The sequence below is a fragment of the Podarcis cretensis genome (genome assembly GCF_951804945.1).
Source record: "Podarcis cretensis genome assembly, chromosome: 7".
NCBI classification, from domain to species: Eukaryota; Metazoa; Chordata; class Lepidosauria; order Squamata; family Lacertidae; genus Podarcis; species Podarcis cretensis.
This window is the reverse complement of record NC_137176.1, coordinates 29,550,341-29,570,323: the sequence shown is the minus strand read 5'-3', so window position 1 is coordinate 29,570,323 and position 19,983 is coordinate 29,550,341. Positions and strand designations below refer to the sequence as shown.

The 19,983-nt window shown below is 41.5% G+C and overlaps 1 protein-coding gene across 1 annotated transcript in view; it reads left to right on the top strand.

Moving 5' to 3' along the window:
• Window positions 1–19,983, top strand: part of LOC307219525 (uncharacterized protein) — a gene marked incomplete at its 5' end in the record, with an annotated part of 140,584 nt that overhangs the window by 12,423 nt on the left and 108,178 nt on the right. Inside the window, 5 exons of the mRNA XM_079982785.1 lie at window positions 4,796–4,879; window positions 7,196–7,362; window positions 11,126–11,196; window positions 15,917–16,031; window positions 18,385–18,505. Coding sequence (XP_079838911.1) covers window positions 4,796–4,879; window positions 7,196–7,362; window positions 11,126–11,196; window positions 15,917–16,031; window positions 18,385–18,505 — 558 coding nt within the window. The remainder of the gene's footprint in view (window positions 1–4,795; window positions 4,880–7,195; window positions 7,363–11,125; window positions 11,197–15,916; window positions 16,032–18,384; window positions 18,506–19,983) is intronic.

Sequence of the window (19,983 nt, the reverse complement as noted above, 5' to 3'; positions counted from 1 at the left end):
TTTAAAATACCCGGTCAAGACTAGCATAGCAAATTGTATAATTTCTGCAGGCCTGGCTTTGAATAACGCTACCGCAGAACTAAACTATTTTGACTGGGTGGGTTCACAATCAGGATTTTGTTGAGAAAAGACAACAATCAAGTATTTTCCTAGATTTTCAATCTCGCGATGGGGGATGTTATGTAGAACAGGTAGAATAAGTGTCTTAATTTTTCTCTTTTGGAAATTTCCTTTTGTAATCCAGGTTTGGTTAGATACATTAAAATAAAAATGTTGCCCTTTAAAAAAAGACAACAGTGTGAATGAGAGACAAATATGATCACACAGGGGAAGTACAGGAAAGACACCTAGAAAGCAAGCACAACGTACATCATCTTAAATTAAACTGGCATAAAGATAAAGGTAAAGGGACCCCTGACTTTTAGGTCCAGTCGTGACCAACTCTGGGGTTGCAGCGCTCATCTTGCTTTATTGGCCGAGGGAGCCGGCGTACAGCTTCCGGATCATGTGGCCAGCATAACTAAGCCGCTTCTGGCGAACCAGAGCAGTGCACAGAAACGGCGTTTACCTTCCCGTTGGAGCGGTATCTATTTATCTACTTGCACTGGCATGCTTCCAAACTGCTAGGTGGGCAGGAGCTGGCACCGAACAACGGGAGCTCACCCCGCCACAGGGATTCGAAGCGCCGACCTTCTGATCAGCAAGCCCTAGGCTCTGTGGTTTAACCCACAGAAAATACGCCAAATGTAAACTCCATTCAGTAGCAGGGATACTGTTGGCTGAAATGACCTAAACCTGCCAGAGGGAAAACAAGCCTTTAGCACCTTTTTGCCAGTGTAATTTCAGCTAGGTTGCCAGGTCACATGACTTAGTGGAATGGAGTTAGGATCCAGCATAAGTCCTGCCCCGACCAATCACTGACCAATCATTCCCCAAGAATGCCCATTTTCCAGTGTGTGTTCTGCCATTCCTGGCTCAGCTGACTTTCCCCAGCTCAGCTGGGATAAGGTAGTTACACTGAGCTGGGGTTGAGGGCTTATACTGGTGTAGCCTGGTTGACCTAGGAAACTGCTGGTTGAGCCAGAGATCTACCACATCCTAACTTGTTCATTCTGGAGGATCTAGGGTTGGATTGTACCACTAGATTGAATTGCTACCTATGTGAGGAAAGCTGAAAGAAAATCTCTTCCCATTCCAAACTCAATAACTCGCTTCTATGGTCAACCAAAGGACACACAATTAAGATGGATAATAATAATAATAATAATAATAATAATAATAATAATAATAATAATAATAATTTATTATTTATACCCCGCCCATCTGGCTGGGCCTCCCCAGCCACTCTGGGCGGCTTCCATAGAAACCAAAAATACAGTAAAATATCACACGTTAAAAACTTCCCTGAACAGGGCTGCCTTAAGATGTCTTCTGAATGTCAGGTAGTTGTTTATCGCTTTGACATCTGCTGGAAGGGCGTTCCACAGGGCGGGTGCCACTACCGAGAAGGCCCTCTGCCTGGTTCCCTGTAGCTTTGCTTCTCGCAATGAGGGAACCGCCAGAAGGCCCTCGGCGCTGGACCTCAGCGTCCGGGCAGAATGATGGGGGTGGAGACGCTCCTTCAGGTATACTGGACCGAGGCCGTTTAGGGCTTTAAAGGTCAGCACCAACACTTTGAATTGTGCTCGGAAACGTACTGGGAGCCAAAATGCAAAAAGTGGTTGTGAAACCTGGGCCTCGCATATGGACTTCCACCACTGACTGTCTTGTTGGAGGCCCATCCTTGTTATAGAGATACTACTTCTTGATTTCTACCAGTTGCTGCCCTTATACAATAGTTTGCAGCAAGAGATCCTTCCTTCAGCACACCTCAAAATTCCATGTTGCCGGTCTTCAAATCCATCAGTCAATGATGTGCCTGTTAACTTATATGCAGACACACAAACACACAGTATTTCCATTCCTTGGGCATATAATAAAGGGTGATGTGAAACAGAAGGAACAAAATGGCCAGTGTTTTCAAGTTGACATGCAGAGGCTTAGGCCAATTTGTTCTTGTGAACAGGTTCCACGTGACCTTTCCTTGCTATTCCAAGACACAATTCAATTATCAATTTAAATCCAGCTGAACCATATCTCTACCAGTTTAACAGAGAGCAAGAAATGCCACCCTAAAGATGTTCAGAACTTGCCTTTTATAAACCTCCAAGGGTGGGAATTTCCCTTGTTGTGGTATAACTCAAGGCCACCACTGTATGTGCCCCATGATCTTCCCTCGCAGTGAAGCAAGCCATATGGTTCAAAGGTCTGTCAGTCTATCTTGCCACAAAATGTGCAAATACAAAGAGACTTAATACAATAAACACCCTAAATCTTCCAGGAATGTTATCAAAGACCCATTCAAATATTATCAACTCGGTGTCCGCAGCCTGTTGGAATGGGAGACTGAACAACGTAATATGAATATTAAACATTCCCTTGGGTTGTTATGTGGAACAGACAAAAGCCCTTAGAAAAGTCCATCCAATTTGTTCCTTTTGTTTGACTTAATATATTAGGTCTCCCTGTGTCTCGGGGAGCCATATCTAAATGGCTGTCTTTTTGAATTTCTCTTACCATGTCTCTGGCACAACTGTCACTTGAAAGCCACGTGAAAGTCCAATTTACTAACGGTATGTCAGCCACGGCAGGCAGCCCCAGGTTGGTTAAGATCTACAGAACCACAGCCCAAGACTGAGCTTTTCTTTATTCCAGACATAATTACTTTGATCAGCATGAGGCCGCAGATTGGAAAAGAGAGCTTTGCATAAGATGTGTCCAGAAGACACAGTTTTATTTTTGTAAAGCCCAATTTATGATACATGTTTCCTCCTTCCATCACCCCTGCTTCTCTTCTCCCTCTCCTCCCTCCCTCTGGAAGTTTAAACATGTGAAAAGATATGCAAGGGGTGGTTTAGCCTTTTTAACCTTGGATCTTTCTTTTTAAAACATATCTGTAATGGTTGTAAGGGGGTTACTTGTGCGTAAGTTGCCTTCAGTTTTAGTTATATTGCCTGGCCAACCATGCTTTGGCTGACAGCTCACACTCCGTGACCGGTCAGTCACTTGCAGAATCCGTCAGTGGGCATTTCTTGAACCTCTTCCAGCATAAGAGCTGTTTGACGCCAAGTCTCCTCCTAATTTCCCTGCGCGGAACTCGTCTGCGCAAGTAAGGGGAAGGCAGGGCATGTCAGCGCTCTCTTCACTAGTCTCTGGTGAAGGGTCTTGGAGACCTGTCTCCAATTCCTCCATCTCCCTCTCTTCTCTACTGGTGTTACGCTGAATTCCTTCCCCCCTGCTGGTCCCCTCTCCAGCATCGCTCTGGAGCCCTGCCTCCGCCTCTCACTCTGATGTCAGTTCCCTGACAATATCCTTTGCTCATAACCCATTTATATATTGCACTGCTTCTGGGATGTAGCAATCAAAAAGCCAAATGGGAATCCCTCAGGGAGTCAAGTCTATAGCAGATCTTACTCTCAGAAGTGGAGAGGCCAGCCTGTGCATCTCCACCCAGTTCTGCCCAAGAAAGGAAATGGCAAGGTGACCAGATGAAGAAGCCCCTCATATCAGGGGAAGCCAATCTGGAGCTGTCCGGATGTTGTTCCACTGGATGGCATTAAACCCTGCTGGCACGGCCAATAATCGAAGATGATGTTTGCCCAGCAACATTGGGAGAGCACCACATTGGTTACTCTTACCTTATACCTAACATTTATAAAATTCCCACATCTGGCTTGCTTATGGGTCTGATCAACTAGTAAACCTGTCCCTGTCACCTCCACCTTACTCCCAGCGGTGCAGGAGCTTGGTCTAATGATCGTGATGATGATAATAAAAATAATTTTATTATTTATACCCCACCCATCTGGCTGGGTTGCCTAAGCCACTCTGGGTGGCTTCCAACACATATAAAAACATAATAAAAGATCAAACATTAAAAACTTCCTGATACAAGGCTGCCTTCAGATGTCTTCTAAAGGTTGGGTAGCTTTTAATCTCCTTGACATCTGATGGGAGGGCATTCCACAGGGAGGGCACAACTACTGAGAAGGCCTTCTACCTGGTTCACTGTAACTTCTTGCAGTGAGGGAACTGCAAGAAGTCCCTCAGAGCTGGATCTCAGTGTCCAGGCTGAACAATGGGGGTGGAGATGCTCATTCAGGTATACAGGCTGTTTAGGGCTTTAAAGGTCAGCGCCAAAACTTGAAATGTACTTGGAAATGTACTGCGACCCAGGGTAGATCCTCTAGGACTGGTGTTATATGGTCCCAGTGGCCACTCCAAGTCACCAGTTTAGTTGCCGCATTCTGGATTAGCTGTAGTTTCTGAGTCAATTTTAAAAGTAGCCCAACATAGAGTGCATTGCAGTAGTCCAAGCTGGTCTGAGAGAGAAAAAAGGTTTTCTGTGACTTTAAATGCTCTGCTTCTTAAGGGATTACAGTACTGATTCCTGCCCTACTCCATCTCCCAGCAATAGACTGTTATTGAGAGCTGGCCATTCTGTCTCACTTCCAGTATTGCTGTTGCCTTTCCCAGCCATGTGGAAGTTGCTGGTGTCCAGGAGCGTTGTTAAAGGTGTAACTCTAACTACACTTACAAGGGAACAAGCTCCACTGAACACAGTGAGACTTAAATCTCAGATACCATGCAAAAGCTTGCACTCTAAATGCTTATTACGTGCCATGTTATATACCCACTTAAAGAGTTTTTGAAATTATCCAGAGTTATCTGACCTCCATTACTTCTCTTGTTTTAGTGCTTGTGAAGCTGGATGAGAAACTCCTCTATGACAAACTGATGACTCTTCTAGATGAAGAGAATAGAATTCTGGTGTCACATGGTAAACGTCTTTCATTCACATATTTGAATTGTGTTTGCTTTTTGGCTCATTCATGTATAATAAAGGACTAAGAGTTGGTTCACAATTTCCCGACCATCATTTAGTTTCTCTTGCTGATGTAGGAAGAAGTTATGGTCCTATAGATGTTGCAGACCTTTAACTCCCATTAGTCCTGCCTGTTGACCATGGTGGCTGGAGCTGAAGGGAGCTAAAGTCCGAAAAGATCTAGAGGGCCACAGGCTACCCATCTTTGTTCTGTCCAACTACTCTGCATTTGATACCTGAGAGGTGAAGTGTGAATGGTCCCTGCCAAAAAGAACTGTGTGCTTGAGATGCTCCAAAAATTTGGTCTGTGGTGGTCCATCTTCAGATGTAGTCAACAAGAAATGAACATATGTGTGTGAGACCAAGCCCTATGACTAGGTGAATTTTCATGATTTCTACATAGGAATCATTAATGATAGATAGGTCACAAAATAATTGCAAGCAGGCACATGAATCCATATTTACAAGCTATCCAACAAACACATCAGGCCCCTAAACCATACTGAAAACTAAGACAATGTAATGCTGCGTTAAAGCCAAAGGCCAAGCAATTTTTTGTGTGTTTTGCTTTTTTTGCCAGCCTCTTAATTTTGCACTCTGAGACAATTCCCTGGTTTAAAAAAATCATAAAATTGTAGTCGTTGCTGCCACCACTCAAAATTATCACTTAATACTGAATATTTAATATTTTATTTCTGCCCTGTAGGCATGTGTCCTATATTACCAATATATCCATTTACCAATCGTGTACAGCACCAACTAATGTTCAAAGTACAAGCCTATACATGTGTAATCAAAAGTAAATTTCACTGAGTTCAGTGGAAATTACTCCCAGGTAAGGGGCTACAGGACAACAGTCTTAAGTGCATAGGCAGTTACAGAGTGTATACATTTGGAGGAAAATTAGTGCAGCAGACAAAACTGGTTTATTCACGAGAAAACAGAACACTTGGAATTCAAAATATATCAGATTAAAAAACTCCATATCCCTTGGTGGTAGGGTTTCAGCGCAGCTTTGGTACTCAGAAATCACTGAACAATGCTAACTGGGCAAAAGTTAAAATGTATATAAGATGTAGATATTGGAGTCAGTTCTGTGTCTGAACGTATGTAAGGCAAAAAACTTAGATGTCACGTTTTCCCACAGCGTGGGGAGGGGGGGGAGAGTAGACAAATCTAAAAACATGGATTTCTCTTCATGTAACCCAGATGAAGTGAGATGTGAACAAACTGGTTGCTGTCATCTTTTAGTGACCCTAATATGGGAAAATGAGCAAAAGAATCTTCTTGATTATTTGTTACTTAAACTTCTGTAAGTATCAGAACAAAAGTCATGGTATGATTTGCAGAAGTGTATGTAGTGTTGTAATCCAAAAGTCCTGCAAAATGCAAGCATATGCTTGTAACAGTGAGAAGAATCAATATATATTAATGCTGGGATGAAACAAGACTATTTTGTTTCATTTCTACTTTTGCTATTGCCCAAAAGGACTTCAATTTTTGCCTATTGTTTTGGTCCAAGCACAGGACTTTAATGACCTTGCAGACAAGAATTCTGCATCAGCCTGCATTTAAAGGTGAAGCAAGTAATATGTGCAAACAAAGAAATACTAGGGTAAAGTGTGCATATAAAATTATCTATTGGTGAAAACAGTGCTTTTTTTCTAACAAAATCTTTAGAGGTACTCTCATTATCCTACTCATATTGAAATATTGCCCCTCAATGAGGCCAAAGTGAGATTCACAACATGTTTATGGGTATGTATACCCCAGCGTACCCCCCCCCCCGAAAAAAGCACTGGGTGAAAATAACATACAGAAATGAATTCTGTTAGGGGAAATTGTATACAAAAAAATGTGTATGTTGATGTGGAATGAGGAGAGTCAAATTTAAGATTGGGAAAAAAGAGAAACAGAGAGAAACTGAAATTGACAGATTCACTCATCCATCGCTGAAAGGCATGCTGAAACTTCATTGTTCCACTCCACATGTTTATGTGCCCTTTCTTTGTCTTTGCTGGTTGCTTGGAAGTTTGAGTCAAATGACTGTGCCAGACATGATACTAATGAGTCAACGTGGCAACGCGTTACCATTCTTTTTGCTGCACCACTGTATACATCCATAACATTCCTACAGCGGCATTTTAGAATCAAACTTGTTTTGTCGTGTATTGCAGCTTGTTGGATCTGAACAGTATCTCAGAACTATAAATTGCAAGGGAGAGAATTTCTCCTGGTAAAAAGAATCTGCTGCAATCTTTCTTTTTCTAGAAAAACCAGATGAAGACGCTTTAGATTCTGCATGGCCTGCTAGCTTTACCAAGACAAGTGGACTTTGTGAGGAAGGCGACGATGAAGAGACTCGCCCTTACATCGAGCAGTTTGAGAAGAGTGTTCAGGATGAGATTATTCTCCTTGACAACTTTCCACAGAAACAGGTGAGCGTCAAGTACCAACACCGTTAGGGAGAGTACACCCAATGGGCTCTTAAACATTCTCTGTGGCGACAGGAAAATGAGCATCTTTTGGCGCAGAACCAAGGAGGATGGGCTGGATGAGAGCCAATAAACTGAAACAGACAGAAAAGACAGAGATGCTGTTTGCAGGGCTTCCTCCCCTGGAAGGATCAGGTTTGGATCATGGAACTGCTCTGGACAGGAAAAGCATGGAGGAATGGGGCACCCAGTTATGGTGGTCATGGCTAGGGGAAAGTCTGAGAAAGATGAGTCATGCAGCAGAGGGAGAAGGGGAGAGGTGAGGCCATAGCAATGAAGCCAACTCACCAATCCCACTGCTGTGTCCTCTCTGCTGCCTCACTCCTCTCCCTCTTGGTTACTGGCAGTGGCGTCCCCATTTGGAAGCCAGTTAAGCAACACTGTTCCATTCTTCTCTTGCCCTACCAGCTGCTACTGAGAGGGGCTGCTTTATCAATGAACAAGGGCTCTGTGAGTTATACAATTCTGAGCTCCAAGAGAGGTTTGGTTATTAAGGGTTTAGGTGACTGCAATGTTTAACTGATGTGTTTAAAATTTTTACACTGTAATATTGCATGCTTTAAAGATGTTTATATCGTTTTATCGCTTGATGCTTGCCATCCTGCACTCCTTTAGGAGGAAAGGAGAGAGGAACATTTAATAATAAGTAAAATAAAATAAACAAATGTCTATAATTGTGAGTTGCCTGGGGGACCTTGTATAGGCATCACATAAAATCATATAACAACAACAGAACAACAATATAATAATAATGTTGTGAAGATAAAATTCTGTCCCTTAAATATATCACTAAAAATCTTTAAACTTTTCAAGAGCATCATCATGTTATGAAAAATAATAATGCTGATACTGTGGTACAGAGTCTAACAAATACATAGAAGCAATAAATTCTCCATCTAATGCCTTTTTATGTCATGAGATATATGCGGGTTTGATTTAAAAATTAAAAAAAAAATATGCAGCCGTCAGTAAAAGCTATTTTTTACCACAAAGTCCCATGCCATAGCCTATCACAATAGGCATTTGAATGTTTATGAAGTCTCATCTGTAACCATTGAATACCTTTCCTTAACTGGCAAGGGAGGGTTTGAATCCACATGTAATAGAACATATAGAATTTAATTAGCTCTTAATAGTCGCAAGTGGAAGAGATAATTATTTAATTGGGTTTTTACCTTTTTATGGTAGTCTTAATTGATTTGTCACTTGCCTTCAGGTACTGACTCAAAGGTATTACGCTACGTAACATGATACCTTGGGGGTTTCTACCTCCTACCCCAATTGTCTGTAATCTTCTCCACTTGGACAAAGCACTACCACTTAAAATAGAAAGATATGCAAAGATAGAACAATCTAAAAATAAGCTAGTGGTAAAACATATAGTGCTCTGGTTTTGACAGTGGGAAACACCAGAGATGCATAATGTTAGCGCCTTTATCTCTCCCTGAACCAAACGAGTTTGCCTCTACAGTAGTATTCAAAGATCCTCAAACTCTTTTATATTCAGATAATCAGATAGTCAGGCAGATATATCCTCTGTATTTTGTTTTGTAGTTTTGAGAAGATCCTGTATTCCACCAGCCCTTTGATGTAGTTTTCTCTCTGAATTCATGTTCAAAACCCTGCCTTTTTATTCACAAATATCATACAAATAAAACAGACATCAACAAATATGTATTTATGTGAAAAATAATACTTCTAATTATGCTTCCATGCCATTAATGAGTTTGACACCATGATTTGAAAGTGTAGTTATTGAGAAGCTCTGTTCAATTCAATGAGACTTAAGCCCAGGTATGTTTGCAGCCTAAGAGTACACTCTAATCCTAATTACCTGGGTTTAAGCCCACAGAATTGCCAAATGTCTAAGTAGACATGGTGTGAGGTATCCACCATTTTGGTTTAACTCAGAGCTTATCTACACTTCCTCTTATCATAGAATCATAGAATTGTAGAGTTGGAAGGGACCCTAAGCGTCATCGTGTCCAACCCCTTGCAATGCAGGAATCTCAACTAAAACAACAACAACAACAACAACAACAACAACAACAACAACAACAACAACTTATTAAATTTGTATACCACCCTGTACCTGCAGGTCTAAGTGCGGTTCACAGGATAAAATCATGATATAAAAACACAGAATACATAATCAAAATAAAAACAAGAACAACCCAATAACACTCTCCAGGACAGATGGCCATCCAATCTCTACTTAAAAACCTCCAATGAAGAGTCCACAGCCTTGTCCTGCTGCTTTCTCCAAGGAAAGATCACTCTTTAGTGTTCAAGCAGGCAAAATGGCAATTCAGGTTTTCTGTGGATTGACCTTTGCTCTGATAAATAGTGGGTTTTCCCTGGCAAAGGAGTAGGGCAAGCGGAAAACCACTTTTTATTGCAAATGTATTTTAAAAAGAATTAGAATAAAGAGGGGGGGACCCATCAGCTCACATTAATAATAATAAAATGGTCATCAGCACATTCATCTTAGTTTCTACTTATGGCTTGATATGTTCTTGCCAAATGTCCAAACCAAGTTGAGTTTATAAAAAGTACATTAAAATGTAGCAAGGGTTCTACATCTTAAGGAGGTGGTGGGTGTCTATCCTTCCAGGCTCAGAGTAAATTCTCTTGGTAACCACAAAGGCTCACAAAATCCATTTCTGTTATCCTTCCATTGACCCCCATACTACAGGAATATAATTTCAACATACACGAACATCCTCAGATATCAAGGGTTTCACCAATTTAAAATTAATACGGACAACAGCTTCAGACCACAAAGAAAAAAATAACTGCATATGCTTGCATCTTATGCCTCAGCAGTCATTTTCAACATCATATCTCCAGCATCTATCTGTATTAGATAATGCCTTCCTATAAAGACATTGCAGAGTTCAATATGCAGTACCCAAAGCATGCTTTTATTAATATTAATGCTGTTAATATTACTATATGGAAGGCATGGAGATTTCCTCAGAAAGTTTCCTCCTAAGTGTTGATGAGCAACATAACAATGATGCAGAACGTCAGCAATATATACTGTGTATATATATATATATATATATATATATATATATATATATACAGTCTGCATGTTGTATTCTAGTGAATATTCTGACTACATAAATTGCTTTCTCATGAGGGAAATATTAGTATTTTTAAACTACTTGCATCTTCTTTATCTTGTCCAACCCTGAAATGATCAGTGTTATATTACAATTTACATAACTGAATTTGGGATTAGCTGAAGAGAAGTGATAGAAATGTGTACATGCTGATTTTCTTTTTCTGAAGAAGTGTTGTTTTTGTGTAAATTCTTAAGATCACGCAATAGCTATACTATATGTACCATAAAGATTCCCTTGAAATCAGTGTAAGGTTGCTCCCAGGGTTAAAACCTTCCCAGTGTGCCAGTCTCAGTTCTGGTCCACCCACCCTGCCCTAGTCACAGTTACTATTTCAGTAACTGCACACACACAATTAGCATAATGCAAATTAGCAAATTAACTGCACACACACAATTAGCATAATGTCCAATTTGGGTATGTAAGAAAACTATACCAAAGACATGTATATTATAGGTGGAAGGTAAGATAGTCTTTTAAAATTATGTCATTGTCTTTATGAAAATGTGCAAAAAAATGGTTATATTAAAAAGATATGCTTATTAGAATTCTAAAAGTTCAAATGTTCTTTTGTGTAGGGTTTAAGACATAAAGGCATTTTCCAGTACACAGAGGAGTTCAGAAGGAGGCTTCCTAAAATCTTTCGAAGGTATGTATTAGTAACAGAAGTCTTTGCCCCTTCCATTGCTTTCTACCTGAGAATCCTACTATATACACCAGTGCTATTAATGTAAAGCCTTTGCTAGCAACTGTCAAGTATAGGAGTTCCTCTCTCTGTTCTGGTAGCTCAACGATAAGAATTAACAAAGCATTTGGTAGGTTTATAGTCCTTTTATTACAGCATTATGTTGCAAGCACAGACAGGCAACCCTCTGCAAGGATATCAGTTGCTTATTCTGACTCCTCCTCACTTCCGCAGCAAGAAGCGCGCCAACGGGAAGTTCCTCCCCCCCCCCGTGTCTCCTTTGTTCTCTGACATGCTTGGACCTCCAAGTTTGGGGAGAGGGAGGGGGTTCTCCCCCACTCTCTATTGATGTATCGTCCAGCTGCTCCCTCCCTTCTGGTTGCATAGCTACTATCTCATATCTGGGTGGCTCCTCTCTCAACTGAGCAGCTTCTGTTTCTGCCTGTCTCTCTGCTTCTGGAAACGCTGGAAGCAGGGGCTGGCGGGTGAATATTCCCCCTCCTCCTCTGTTAGGATCTAATCTCCCTGTGATTGAATTCCCCAATCTTCCGATCCAGACCAGCCCCTGACATCAACTTTAGTATTTAACTTTTGTTAAAAATTGAGTGCAGTTGACCGTGGCTTAAACCATGAGAAACAGTAATGCTGGTTTCTATGGGCCCTAGTGCAGGGCAGTAATGCTTGGTGTGGTGGGGCAGAGCTGTGGGGCCCACTTCCCATCTCTGGATGACACTGCAGCTTGTCTGGATGGGGACGGGGAGGGGACCATGGCGAAGCTGAAGCTGTGCTGGGGTTCCACAGACACATTGGCAGAACCAATCAAACACTCCCACTGATCCATCCATGCAGTCTCTGGGCAGTCTTGACTCCAGCGCAGCCCTGCCCCATCTCCATCCTGATTATCTGCTGTGTAACTGGTACCAGAAGTGTGGCTCTACTGGTATAGGGGTGGCTGCTGATACTGAGGAATATAGAAGGTGTGACATGGCTTGCTTCTTTGAAAGATTAGGGTTTTCATTATTAAACATACCACTTGCTTTAGGGGTTTTGTTCTGTATTACCATGTCAAAAGCCTCATCTTTCCCACCTAAACTAGCATGCTGCAGTATACTCATCTCTCTCCTGTACTTGCGGTGCTTAATGAATTGGAGAGCACAATCCAATTAGGAATGGGACAAGGTTTCTTAGGGTAAGGAATTACTCTCCAGATGATTCTGTGATTGTGAATTCAGCTAGAACAACATAGCAGCAGCAGCAGCAGCGTCTCATTTAGAGAAACCTAAATGGCTGGGTACATTTTTTGCATTCCTTATGGGCCTTAGATACTTTTGTGTTCAAAATTAGAAAATATCTTCTACTATGTTTCAGAACAGTAGGTAACCTTACCTCCTTTATCTAGCCTGTCTTCCCCATAATTGTTGTAAGTCGCTTTGGGTTACCTTGGACAAGACAGAGCAACTTAACAAAACAATTAATAGCAATGGTTGCCTTTTTATATAAAATAAGCAGTCTAGTACCACAGATGGATAGGTTTCTTCACTCTTTACCAGAGAGATGAGTGGAAGACCACCTGCATTCCTGGGCTGTCTCCTCCTTTATTTTTGCCACTCAGTGCTCTAGCATGGTGCTCTTAGCTGTGCAAATAGTACTATAGTGACACCTACTGATGAGAAAGCCAGTTCTGCAACTTAGTTAACCCTCAGCAAACAAAAAGTGGGGAGGCAAATACTTAAATCCAAATCTGCATTATCATAACCCTCATTTAACCTACAGCTGAAAGATAACCAGGTATGCTGACCCTGTAATTGTCTTTCCAATAATAGAACTGGCAAAATTTGAGAAGATAGCCAAAATGTATTACTACGGCAATTCAAAATGCGTATGAGGTTTCATCGGTAGGAAAAGAGGCTAAATTGATTGCTACTAACCAGAATTCAACTTCTGGCTATGTGAAAGAAAAAGGAGAAAAATGTTGCACCCCTAAAAGAGATCAAACAGTGTAATGAAAACTGTTTACCTTCATAATTGTGTATTAGCTGCTAATAAAGGCAATAGATACAGTAGTTTAAAAGTAATAAAATCCACAACAAAGTGTATTTAATTTTAAATTGAATTGCAAGCAAATGGGTGTCCTAATGAACCCCTGTGTCAATGTAGCTCTAACCAAATTAAGTGAAATAATTTCCATCATGAGGAAACTAAATAAGTACAAAGTTTCAAACAGACCATTCTTCCTAGGAAAAGAGATTTTCTCTTTTAAATAGTAAAGTTCACAATACAAGTTGACTCAATTCCACTTTTAGGGCAAATTAGGTTAAGCTTTGTCTAACCTTCAGGTCAAGCGAGAAAGGGATGCCGAAAAATCCTGAGGTGTTTATTTAGGACTGTGTTTCCCATACTCCTGATGGCTGAAGCATTTTCTCTCTCCATCCCCTGCAATTAAAATTTGAGGCACACTTTACTATTACATTTGTAAATGCTTACTTTTAGAATATGTACTTGTGATATACCAGGCAGCTTCTTCTGAGGTCATGTTTCATCTAACCTAGAGGTTAGATTACTGCAATATATTAAACATGGGGCTGCCTCTGAAGACAATTCGGAAACTTCAGCTGGTACAGAATTCAGCTGCCAGGTTGCTCATTGGGGTAAGGCAATTTGAGCATATAGTGCTAAACCTGGCCCAACTACACTGGCTGCCAATTAGTTTCCAGGCCCAGTTAAAAGTGCTGGTTTCGATCCATAAAGCTTTAAATGGTTACAGACCACAATCCCTCAAGGACTGCCTCACCTCATATGAACTGACCCAGACCCTGCGATAATCATCTGAAGCCCTTCTTCATGTGCTCTTTCTGTGAAAGATGGAGGGTGGCAACATGAGAATGGGCCTTTTCTGCCTGGCGCCATCATTATACATCTTTAGCAAAAACTTTCCTCTACAACCAGGCCACAGACTGATTTTAGGAACACAGATACTTTGTTTATCTTGTGCCAGCTTTAGGGAAGCTTTTTTAGTTGAGTCTGTGTGCAGAAAAAAAGGCTGCAAAATCTCCCCTTGTTCATTATTAGTCTTTGGAGATGATTCACAATCATAAATAAAGTAAGTAAGTAAGTAAGTAAGTAAGTAAGTAAGCCAGCCCTTCTTGGTCAAACTAGGTTGAGTGTGAGGCTTCACAATCTTCCAAGTAACTGGTTATAGGAATATATATTGTAGGTTTGCAGGTGACAGGTTTCCAGCAATAGTTTGGATGAGAAATTGTCTGAAACTGGACAAAGTCACCACTCTCTGTAAAAAAAAATTTAAATAGCAGACTATACTCTTGCTGTCTCTCTCTCTAAAAGGTGATGTCCTTCCCCTTGTGGGAATGTTGTGGGTAACAGGAGAGGATATATTGATTAATATTATCCTTCCTAACTCACGCTAGCAAGTTTCTTCACACAGCAGAGTGCATTCCCTCTTTTACACAGCAAGAAAGCTGGTTGCAGACTCATGTGAGTCTCTCAAGACTCCTGGTAAGACCCCTTGAATCCCTCCTAAAAGAATAAAGACAGAACAGTCTTATTCATAAGTAACAAAAAGTAGTTTTACTTGCCATCAGGCAGAGCACAGTGTGATCTCTGAAGGCAGGCTTTAGGCTTAAAGTTACAAATATGTACAAACAGGTTTACCCCATATGGGAGATAACCAGTGCAGTCCAAGTGAAGCAGGAAGCAGGTAGGATGAAAAAGAAGGAAGGTGGCTATGTGACTTGGCCTTTACCAGGTCTGGAAAGATCATACCCACCTACTTGTCACATGCAAAAGGAAGGATGCTCCAGCCAGGTGTAACAGGCAGTTCAACTGGATGGACCAACATTCCCCATGCATGTTCACTCTAGGCAAACAGGAAATGGTGTACTTGACTGCTCCAGATGATTACATCCCACACCCCTCTTGTTTGATCTTGGTGACTGATATCCAGAGGTAAACAGCTCCAGAACACGGAGGGTTCATTTCAGAATCCTTTCAAATATTCTTAACCTCCTTCTCTATGCCCCCTCCTCCACCACCACCATACATCAAGTATCTATGGCATGAGAAGAAGTGCTTCATAGTTTGAAGCTACTTCTTCTCAACGGAAGTGGATGGTCACACTCTGGCCGTGAAGATAGCTGGCCTGTTTCTACGCACATGTGGGTGGTATCTCCATTCATGCTGTGCTGTTGTTCCAGCACCAGTTCACTGGTGGCTTCTCTTTCCAAGTTGTGATGTTGCCGTAGCACCAGTTCACTGGTGGTTTCTCTGTCCATGCTCTGCTGTCGCTCCAGCACCAATTTCCTGCTCTGTCTGCTGCACAAGCCTGTTTTGGCTCCCTGGGTCCTATGAGCGAAACCTCATGGCCATGGGCCAGTAAATATATGCTTAAAGTGCTTGCTGGATTGTGGCCCATTGTGTTTTTGGCACCAGTCTAGACTGACAAATGGAAGTTGTGTCATTACCAGAGTTATCCCATTTTATTCCTTCTCCACTTGTCAAAAGCTAAATATCCATCTGCCCTGAGCAGTAATACCCCCTTCATTGCTGCATTCTTTGTAACGTATTTAAGGAATGCATTAAAATGCATGTAGGTTTCAAGGGTCAACACTTTCTTTAATTTATGCATTTTATTAAATTTCCTACCCTCACTTTCCCTTTGCCGCTGAAGCATGGAAGAAAGTCGGGCATTGAAAGCAGCACCGTATGAAGGGACTGCAGCCAAGTCTAGGAACCTTGCAGGACTGAATAATGGATCTCATGGAGCAGCAGGTCTTTGCTGGGAGGTGAGTCGTGTGTGTGTGTGTGTGTGTGTGTGTGTGTGTACTCTTTTTCCTAATGTAAATTGCAAACTGACTAGATCAATTATATTGACTCCCTCGTATGAAATCCCTTCCCTTCCCATTTTTAAAAAATAAACATATTAGTTTTTCATCAGGCTTAAACGTATGCATCCCAGCAGATGCAACTGTATGCTTAAATGGAATGTCTAAAAGCATTAATGATGAATCTTCAAAACACTTCCTTGGCACTGGCCAAGCAAAGTCTTTCTGGGGGAGATGAGGGGAGGCGGCGTTGCCACCATGTAAATGAGACAAGCTTGAGATATGATGAATCTCCTATCTCCTTTTCCTACTCAACTGACACTCGCTTTGAGGGAAGGTTGTAAATGCAAGAGAGATTGTGGTATAATTCCTCAGACTGGCGTTTTTGCCCCCCAGTCACTATTCGATTATCTTCCAAATTGCTGTGTTTCAGAGAGATAAAGATTTTTTATGGCTTGCTGACTTGAAACAACTAGGAGAGCCAGAAAGAGAGAAGGCTAACTGGCCATGCATAGTAATTCCATTGGTAAATGACAAAATCTGTTTGTATGACATTTCCAAAATTACTACAGAAGATGAATCTGAAATATAAAATGTCACATTTGGCATGCAAAACTATCAAAATATATTTCAGTATAAAATTCATAGAGGCGTTTAATTTAGAATGTGTTTAATAACTCAGACTGCCTGCATCAGTAATCCTGCCTTGAGGTTTTAGAAAGATTGTCTTATTTCTTCATTCACATGATGTTAATTTTTCTCGTGTGTGTGTGTGTCTATATATTTATATATATAGTAAAAATATTAAGGTTAAATCTCCATTGTTAATTAATTTTTTTCCCTCATTTAAATGAAAATAATTGTCATTCAGATTAGTTTGTTAAGTACGGTTTGTGTTGAGAAAAACAAAACAAAAAACCCTGAAGAGGTTTAACTGCTTCAAGTGTTTATTTAACTGCTTAATTTAAACTCCACAAGCTTTCTATCTATATGGAAATATGTTGTCTCTTCCAATATAAATCCAAGGTCGGATTAAAAAAAAAAAAAAGGGAGGGAGATTATTGGTCACTGTGGGCTTGGCTCATGAGGCTTTGAAACACTTTGGCAAGCAAAGCATATTAAAATAATATGCTGCGTACTATGAGGTACCTTCTCTCACAATTGGTTGCTTTACCTTGAAATGAGCAAGGAAACACTCCAAATCGCTACTGTGGTGATTTGTGGTGCAGTCCTAACCCCAGCTGCTACCCCGTGAACTTAATAGTGGGGCCGCTGCCTCATCCATAGCCTCACTGAGCCTCCTGGTCAGGAGAGTTCATGTGCAGAAGGCAGATTGCTGCACCTGCCATTGTAGTTGGTTGCCACCATGTGATGGCATTAGGCCAGCTCAGGATCCAATGGGTCCTGGATTGGTCCAAGCCCTCCCCTTCCTCTTCTTGAATGTCCGGCATGAAGGCATGCAGCAGGTTGCTGGGAACCTACTGGAGGCACACCTGCCTGCTGCCTATTCAAAGGGAATGAGGTGTGAGAAATTCAGTGTGACCGCAGGGCTTTCTTGAAACTCCCCCCACTTCTAGCCATCATGGCTGTAGAACAAATTGTGAAAAGCAGCCAGCAGTATGCCTTCATGTCAGGAAAAGCGTGCTGTTGCCCATTGCTTGTGGGTAGTGGAGAAATGCAGATGTGTTGATATCATTTCACCCTCCCGCAACTGCATGTTATCAGGGACGGGTGGCACAGTGGTGTACAAACCTGACCCCATAACACAAACCAGGGGCCATAATCAACGCGCAAATCCCCTGCAAGATTAAGGTGCCTCTTGACCCAACCTTTTAATTTCAGGATCAGTGAAATGATTGTGTAAGAGACAGGTCAACATTGTTTCCTTTTAGGAGATGGAATTTGTAGTTCTACAGAAAAACACCACGGTGTATGAATGGTCCAAAGCAGTGAACGAGGAGATACAACAAATCATCTAGAATTCCTTACCTGTGAAGGCAGAGTTTGCTGACTGTTCAAATGCTCACAAGAAGATATGGTGGCTTCAAGTGCGGAGGGCTTGAACTTGCACACGCAAGTCTTCAACATCCCTACATGCACTGGGCACATGCATTTGAATCCCCCAGAAGTTCTGAAGGGCATTCATAAGAATGTGCAGCTCATTGCTCATATAAAACCTGGTAAGGCCATGGGAAGAACAGGCACTGCCTTGACTGGAACCAGATCGCTTTTGATTATGTGCTCTTACTATTGCAAGCCAAGTGTCTTCCTCTTCTATTTTCTCCCCACTAACACCCATCTATTCTTCCATTAGATTGACTGGTCTCAAAAACCTCAGCCCATTCAGATCCAGCTGAAATGCTTACGTGGTGTTAAAGACAAAGTGCCACAAGGCAGCTACGTTCTCAAGGTTTCCCTCCGCGGACAGCTTGGTGGTAAAGTGCTTGACTGGTCTAAAGCAGAGGGTCAGCAGTGGGCTGGAACCACACTGCCCGTCAGACACCATGGGAACTTCTATGATGTGGAGATCTGTTTGGACCAAAGTGTACACACAGTAAGCAAAGTTTCTTCAATATGCTCTCTTTTGCTTTGATGGTTGAGCATTTAGAAAATATTCTACATATTACATATACGTACAGTGGTACCTCGGGTTACAGAAGCTTCAGGTTACAGACTCCGCTAACCCAGAAATATTACCTCGGCTTAAGAACTTTGCTTCAGGATGAGAACAGAAATCGCACGCTGGTGGCGCAGTGGCAGCAGGAGGCCCCATTAGCTAAAGTGGTGCTTTAGGTTAAGAACAGTTTCAGGTTAAGAACAGACCTCCAGAACGAATTAAGTTCTTAACCCGAGGTACCACTGTATATTGAATACATTCCTTTATGTTCCTGTTAAAGGTGCAGGCTCATCTTTCCTGCCCCATCCACCCCAATGCAACCTCCTCCACTCATTTGAAAAATGCCAAATGATATAATGTACTATATCATGCAGCATTGTCAGCCGAGTTTAGATTTCGTCTGCATTTTTCTTATCTATGCAGCTTGTCAGCTATGTAATTCGATTTGGGTAAAGTAGCTTTAGAATAATAAATGAACAAGTGGGTGTATATAAACACATGAATGCTCAAATCCTTGTCTGAGTTTTGAGCTTCATTGACCTCCATTTGCTAAAAAAGCAGCATTTGGATTATTTTGGAATAAGCCCAAGCACACTTGAGGCTCTGTTTTGCGACTGAAGTGTACATAGATATTCCGAACCCTGTTGAATGCTGCATGGGGCAGAATTGTTATGTGTCATTTGCTCTGGCGGCATTGAGACAAATGTCTGCAACTGGTTGAATCATTTGATTTGGAAGAAATTTGTCTGATAAGCATGAGCTTCCTCACTGCTCCTGAATGATTTTGATTCCTGCGGAAAGAGCTTTGTGTGATTGCTGTGGTATTTAAAGCCATATACAGTGCTTTAGTGAATAAATTCATGGCTAGGGAATATGTGACCCTCCAGATGTTGTTGGACTACAACTTCTATCATGCCTGACCATTGTCCCTGATGTTGTAGTCCAACAACATCTGGAAGGTCAGTGGTTCCTCACATCTGGAATAACCGTTGCTCGTCGGTTGATCACAGAGGAGAGCAGAACAGCCACTGTGAGCTGATGCATTGATACATTTTATGATTTTGTGCCATAAGACCTGTACCCATCCTTTGAAGGATTAATGACATTTACTCACACGTCCTGTCAGATATGAAGGACACATGCATGCATCTTCCATTGCATTTCATTTTAAAATGCATGCAAGCAGTGATCAGGTCCAGATTGGGCCCTGCATATCTTTTGAATGGAAATATGCTGCACGCAATGGTTCTACTCATACTTAATAATATTTATGTCCAGGGCTATTTTTCTAGAAAA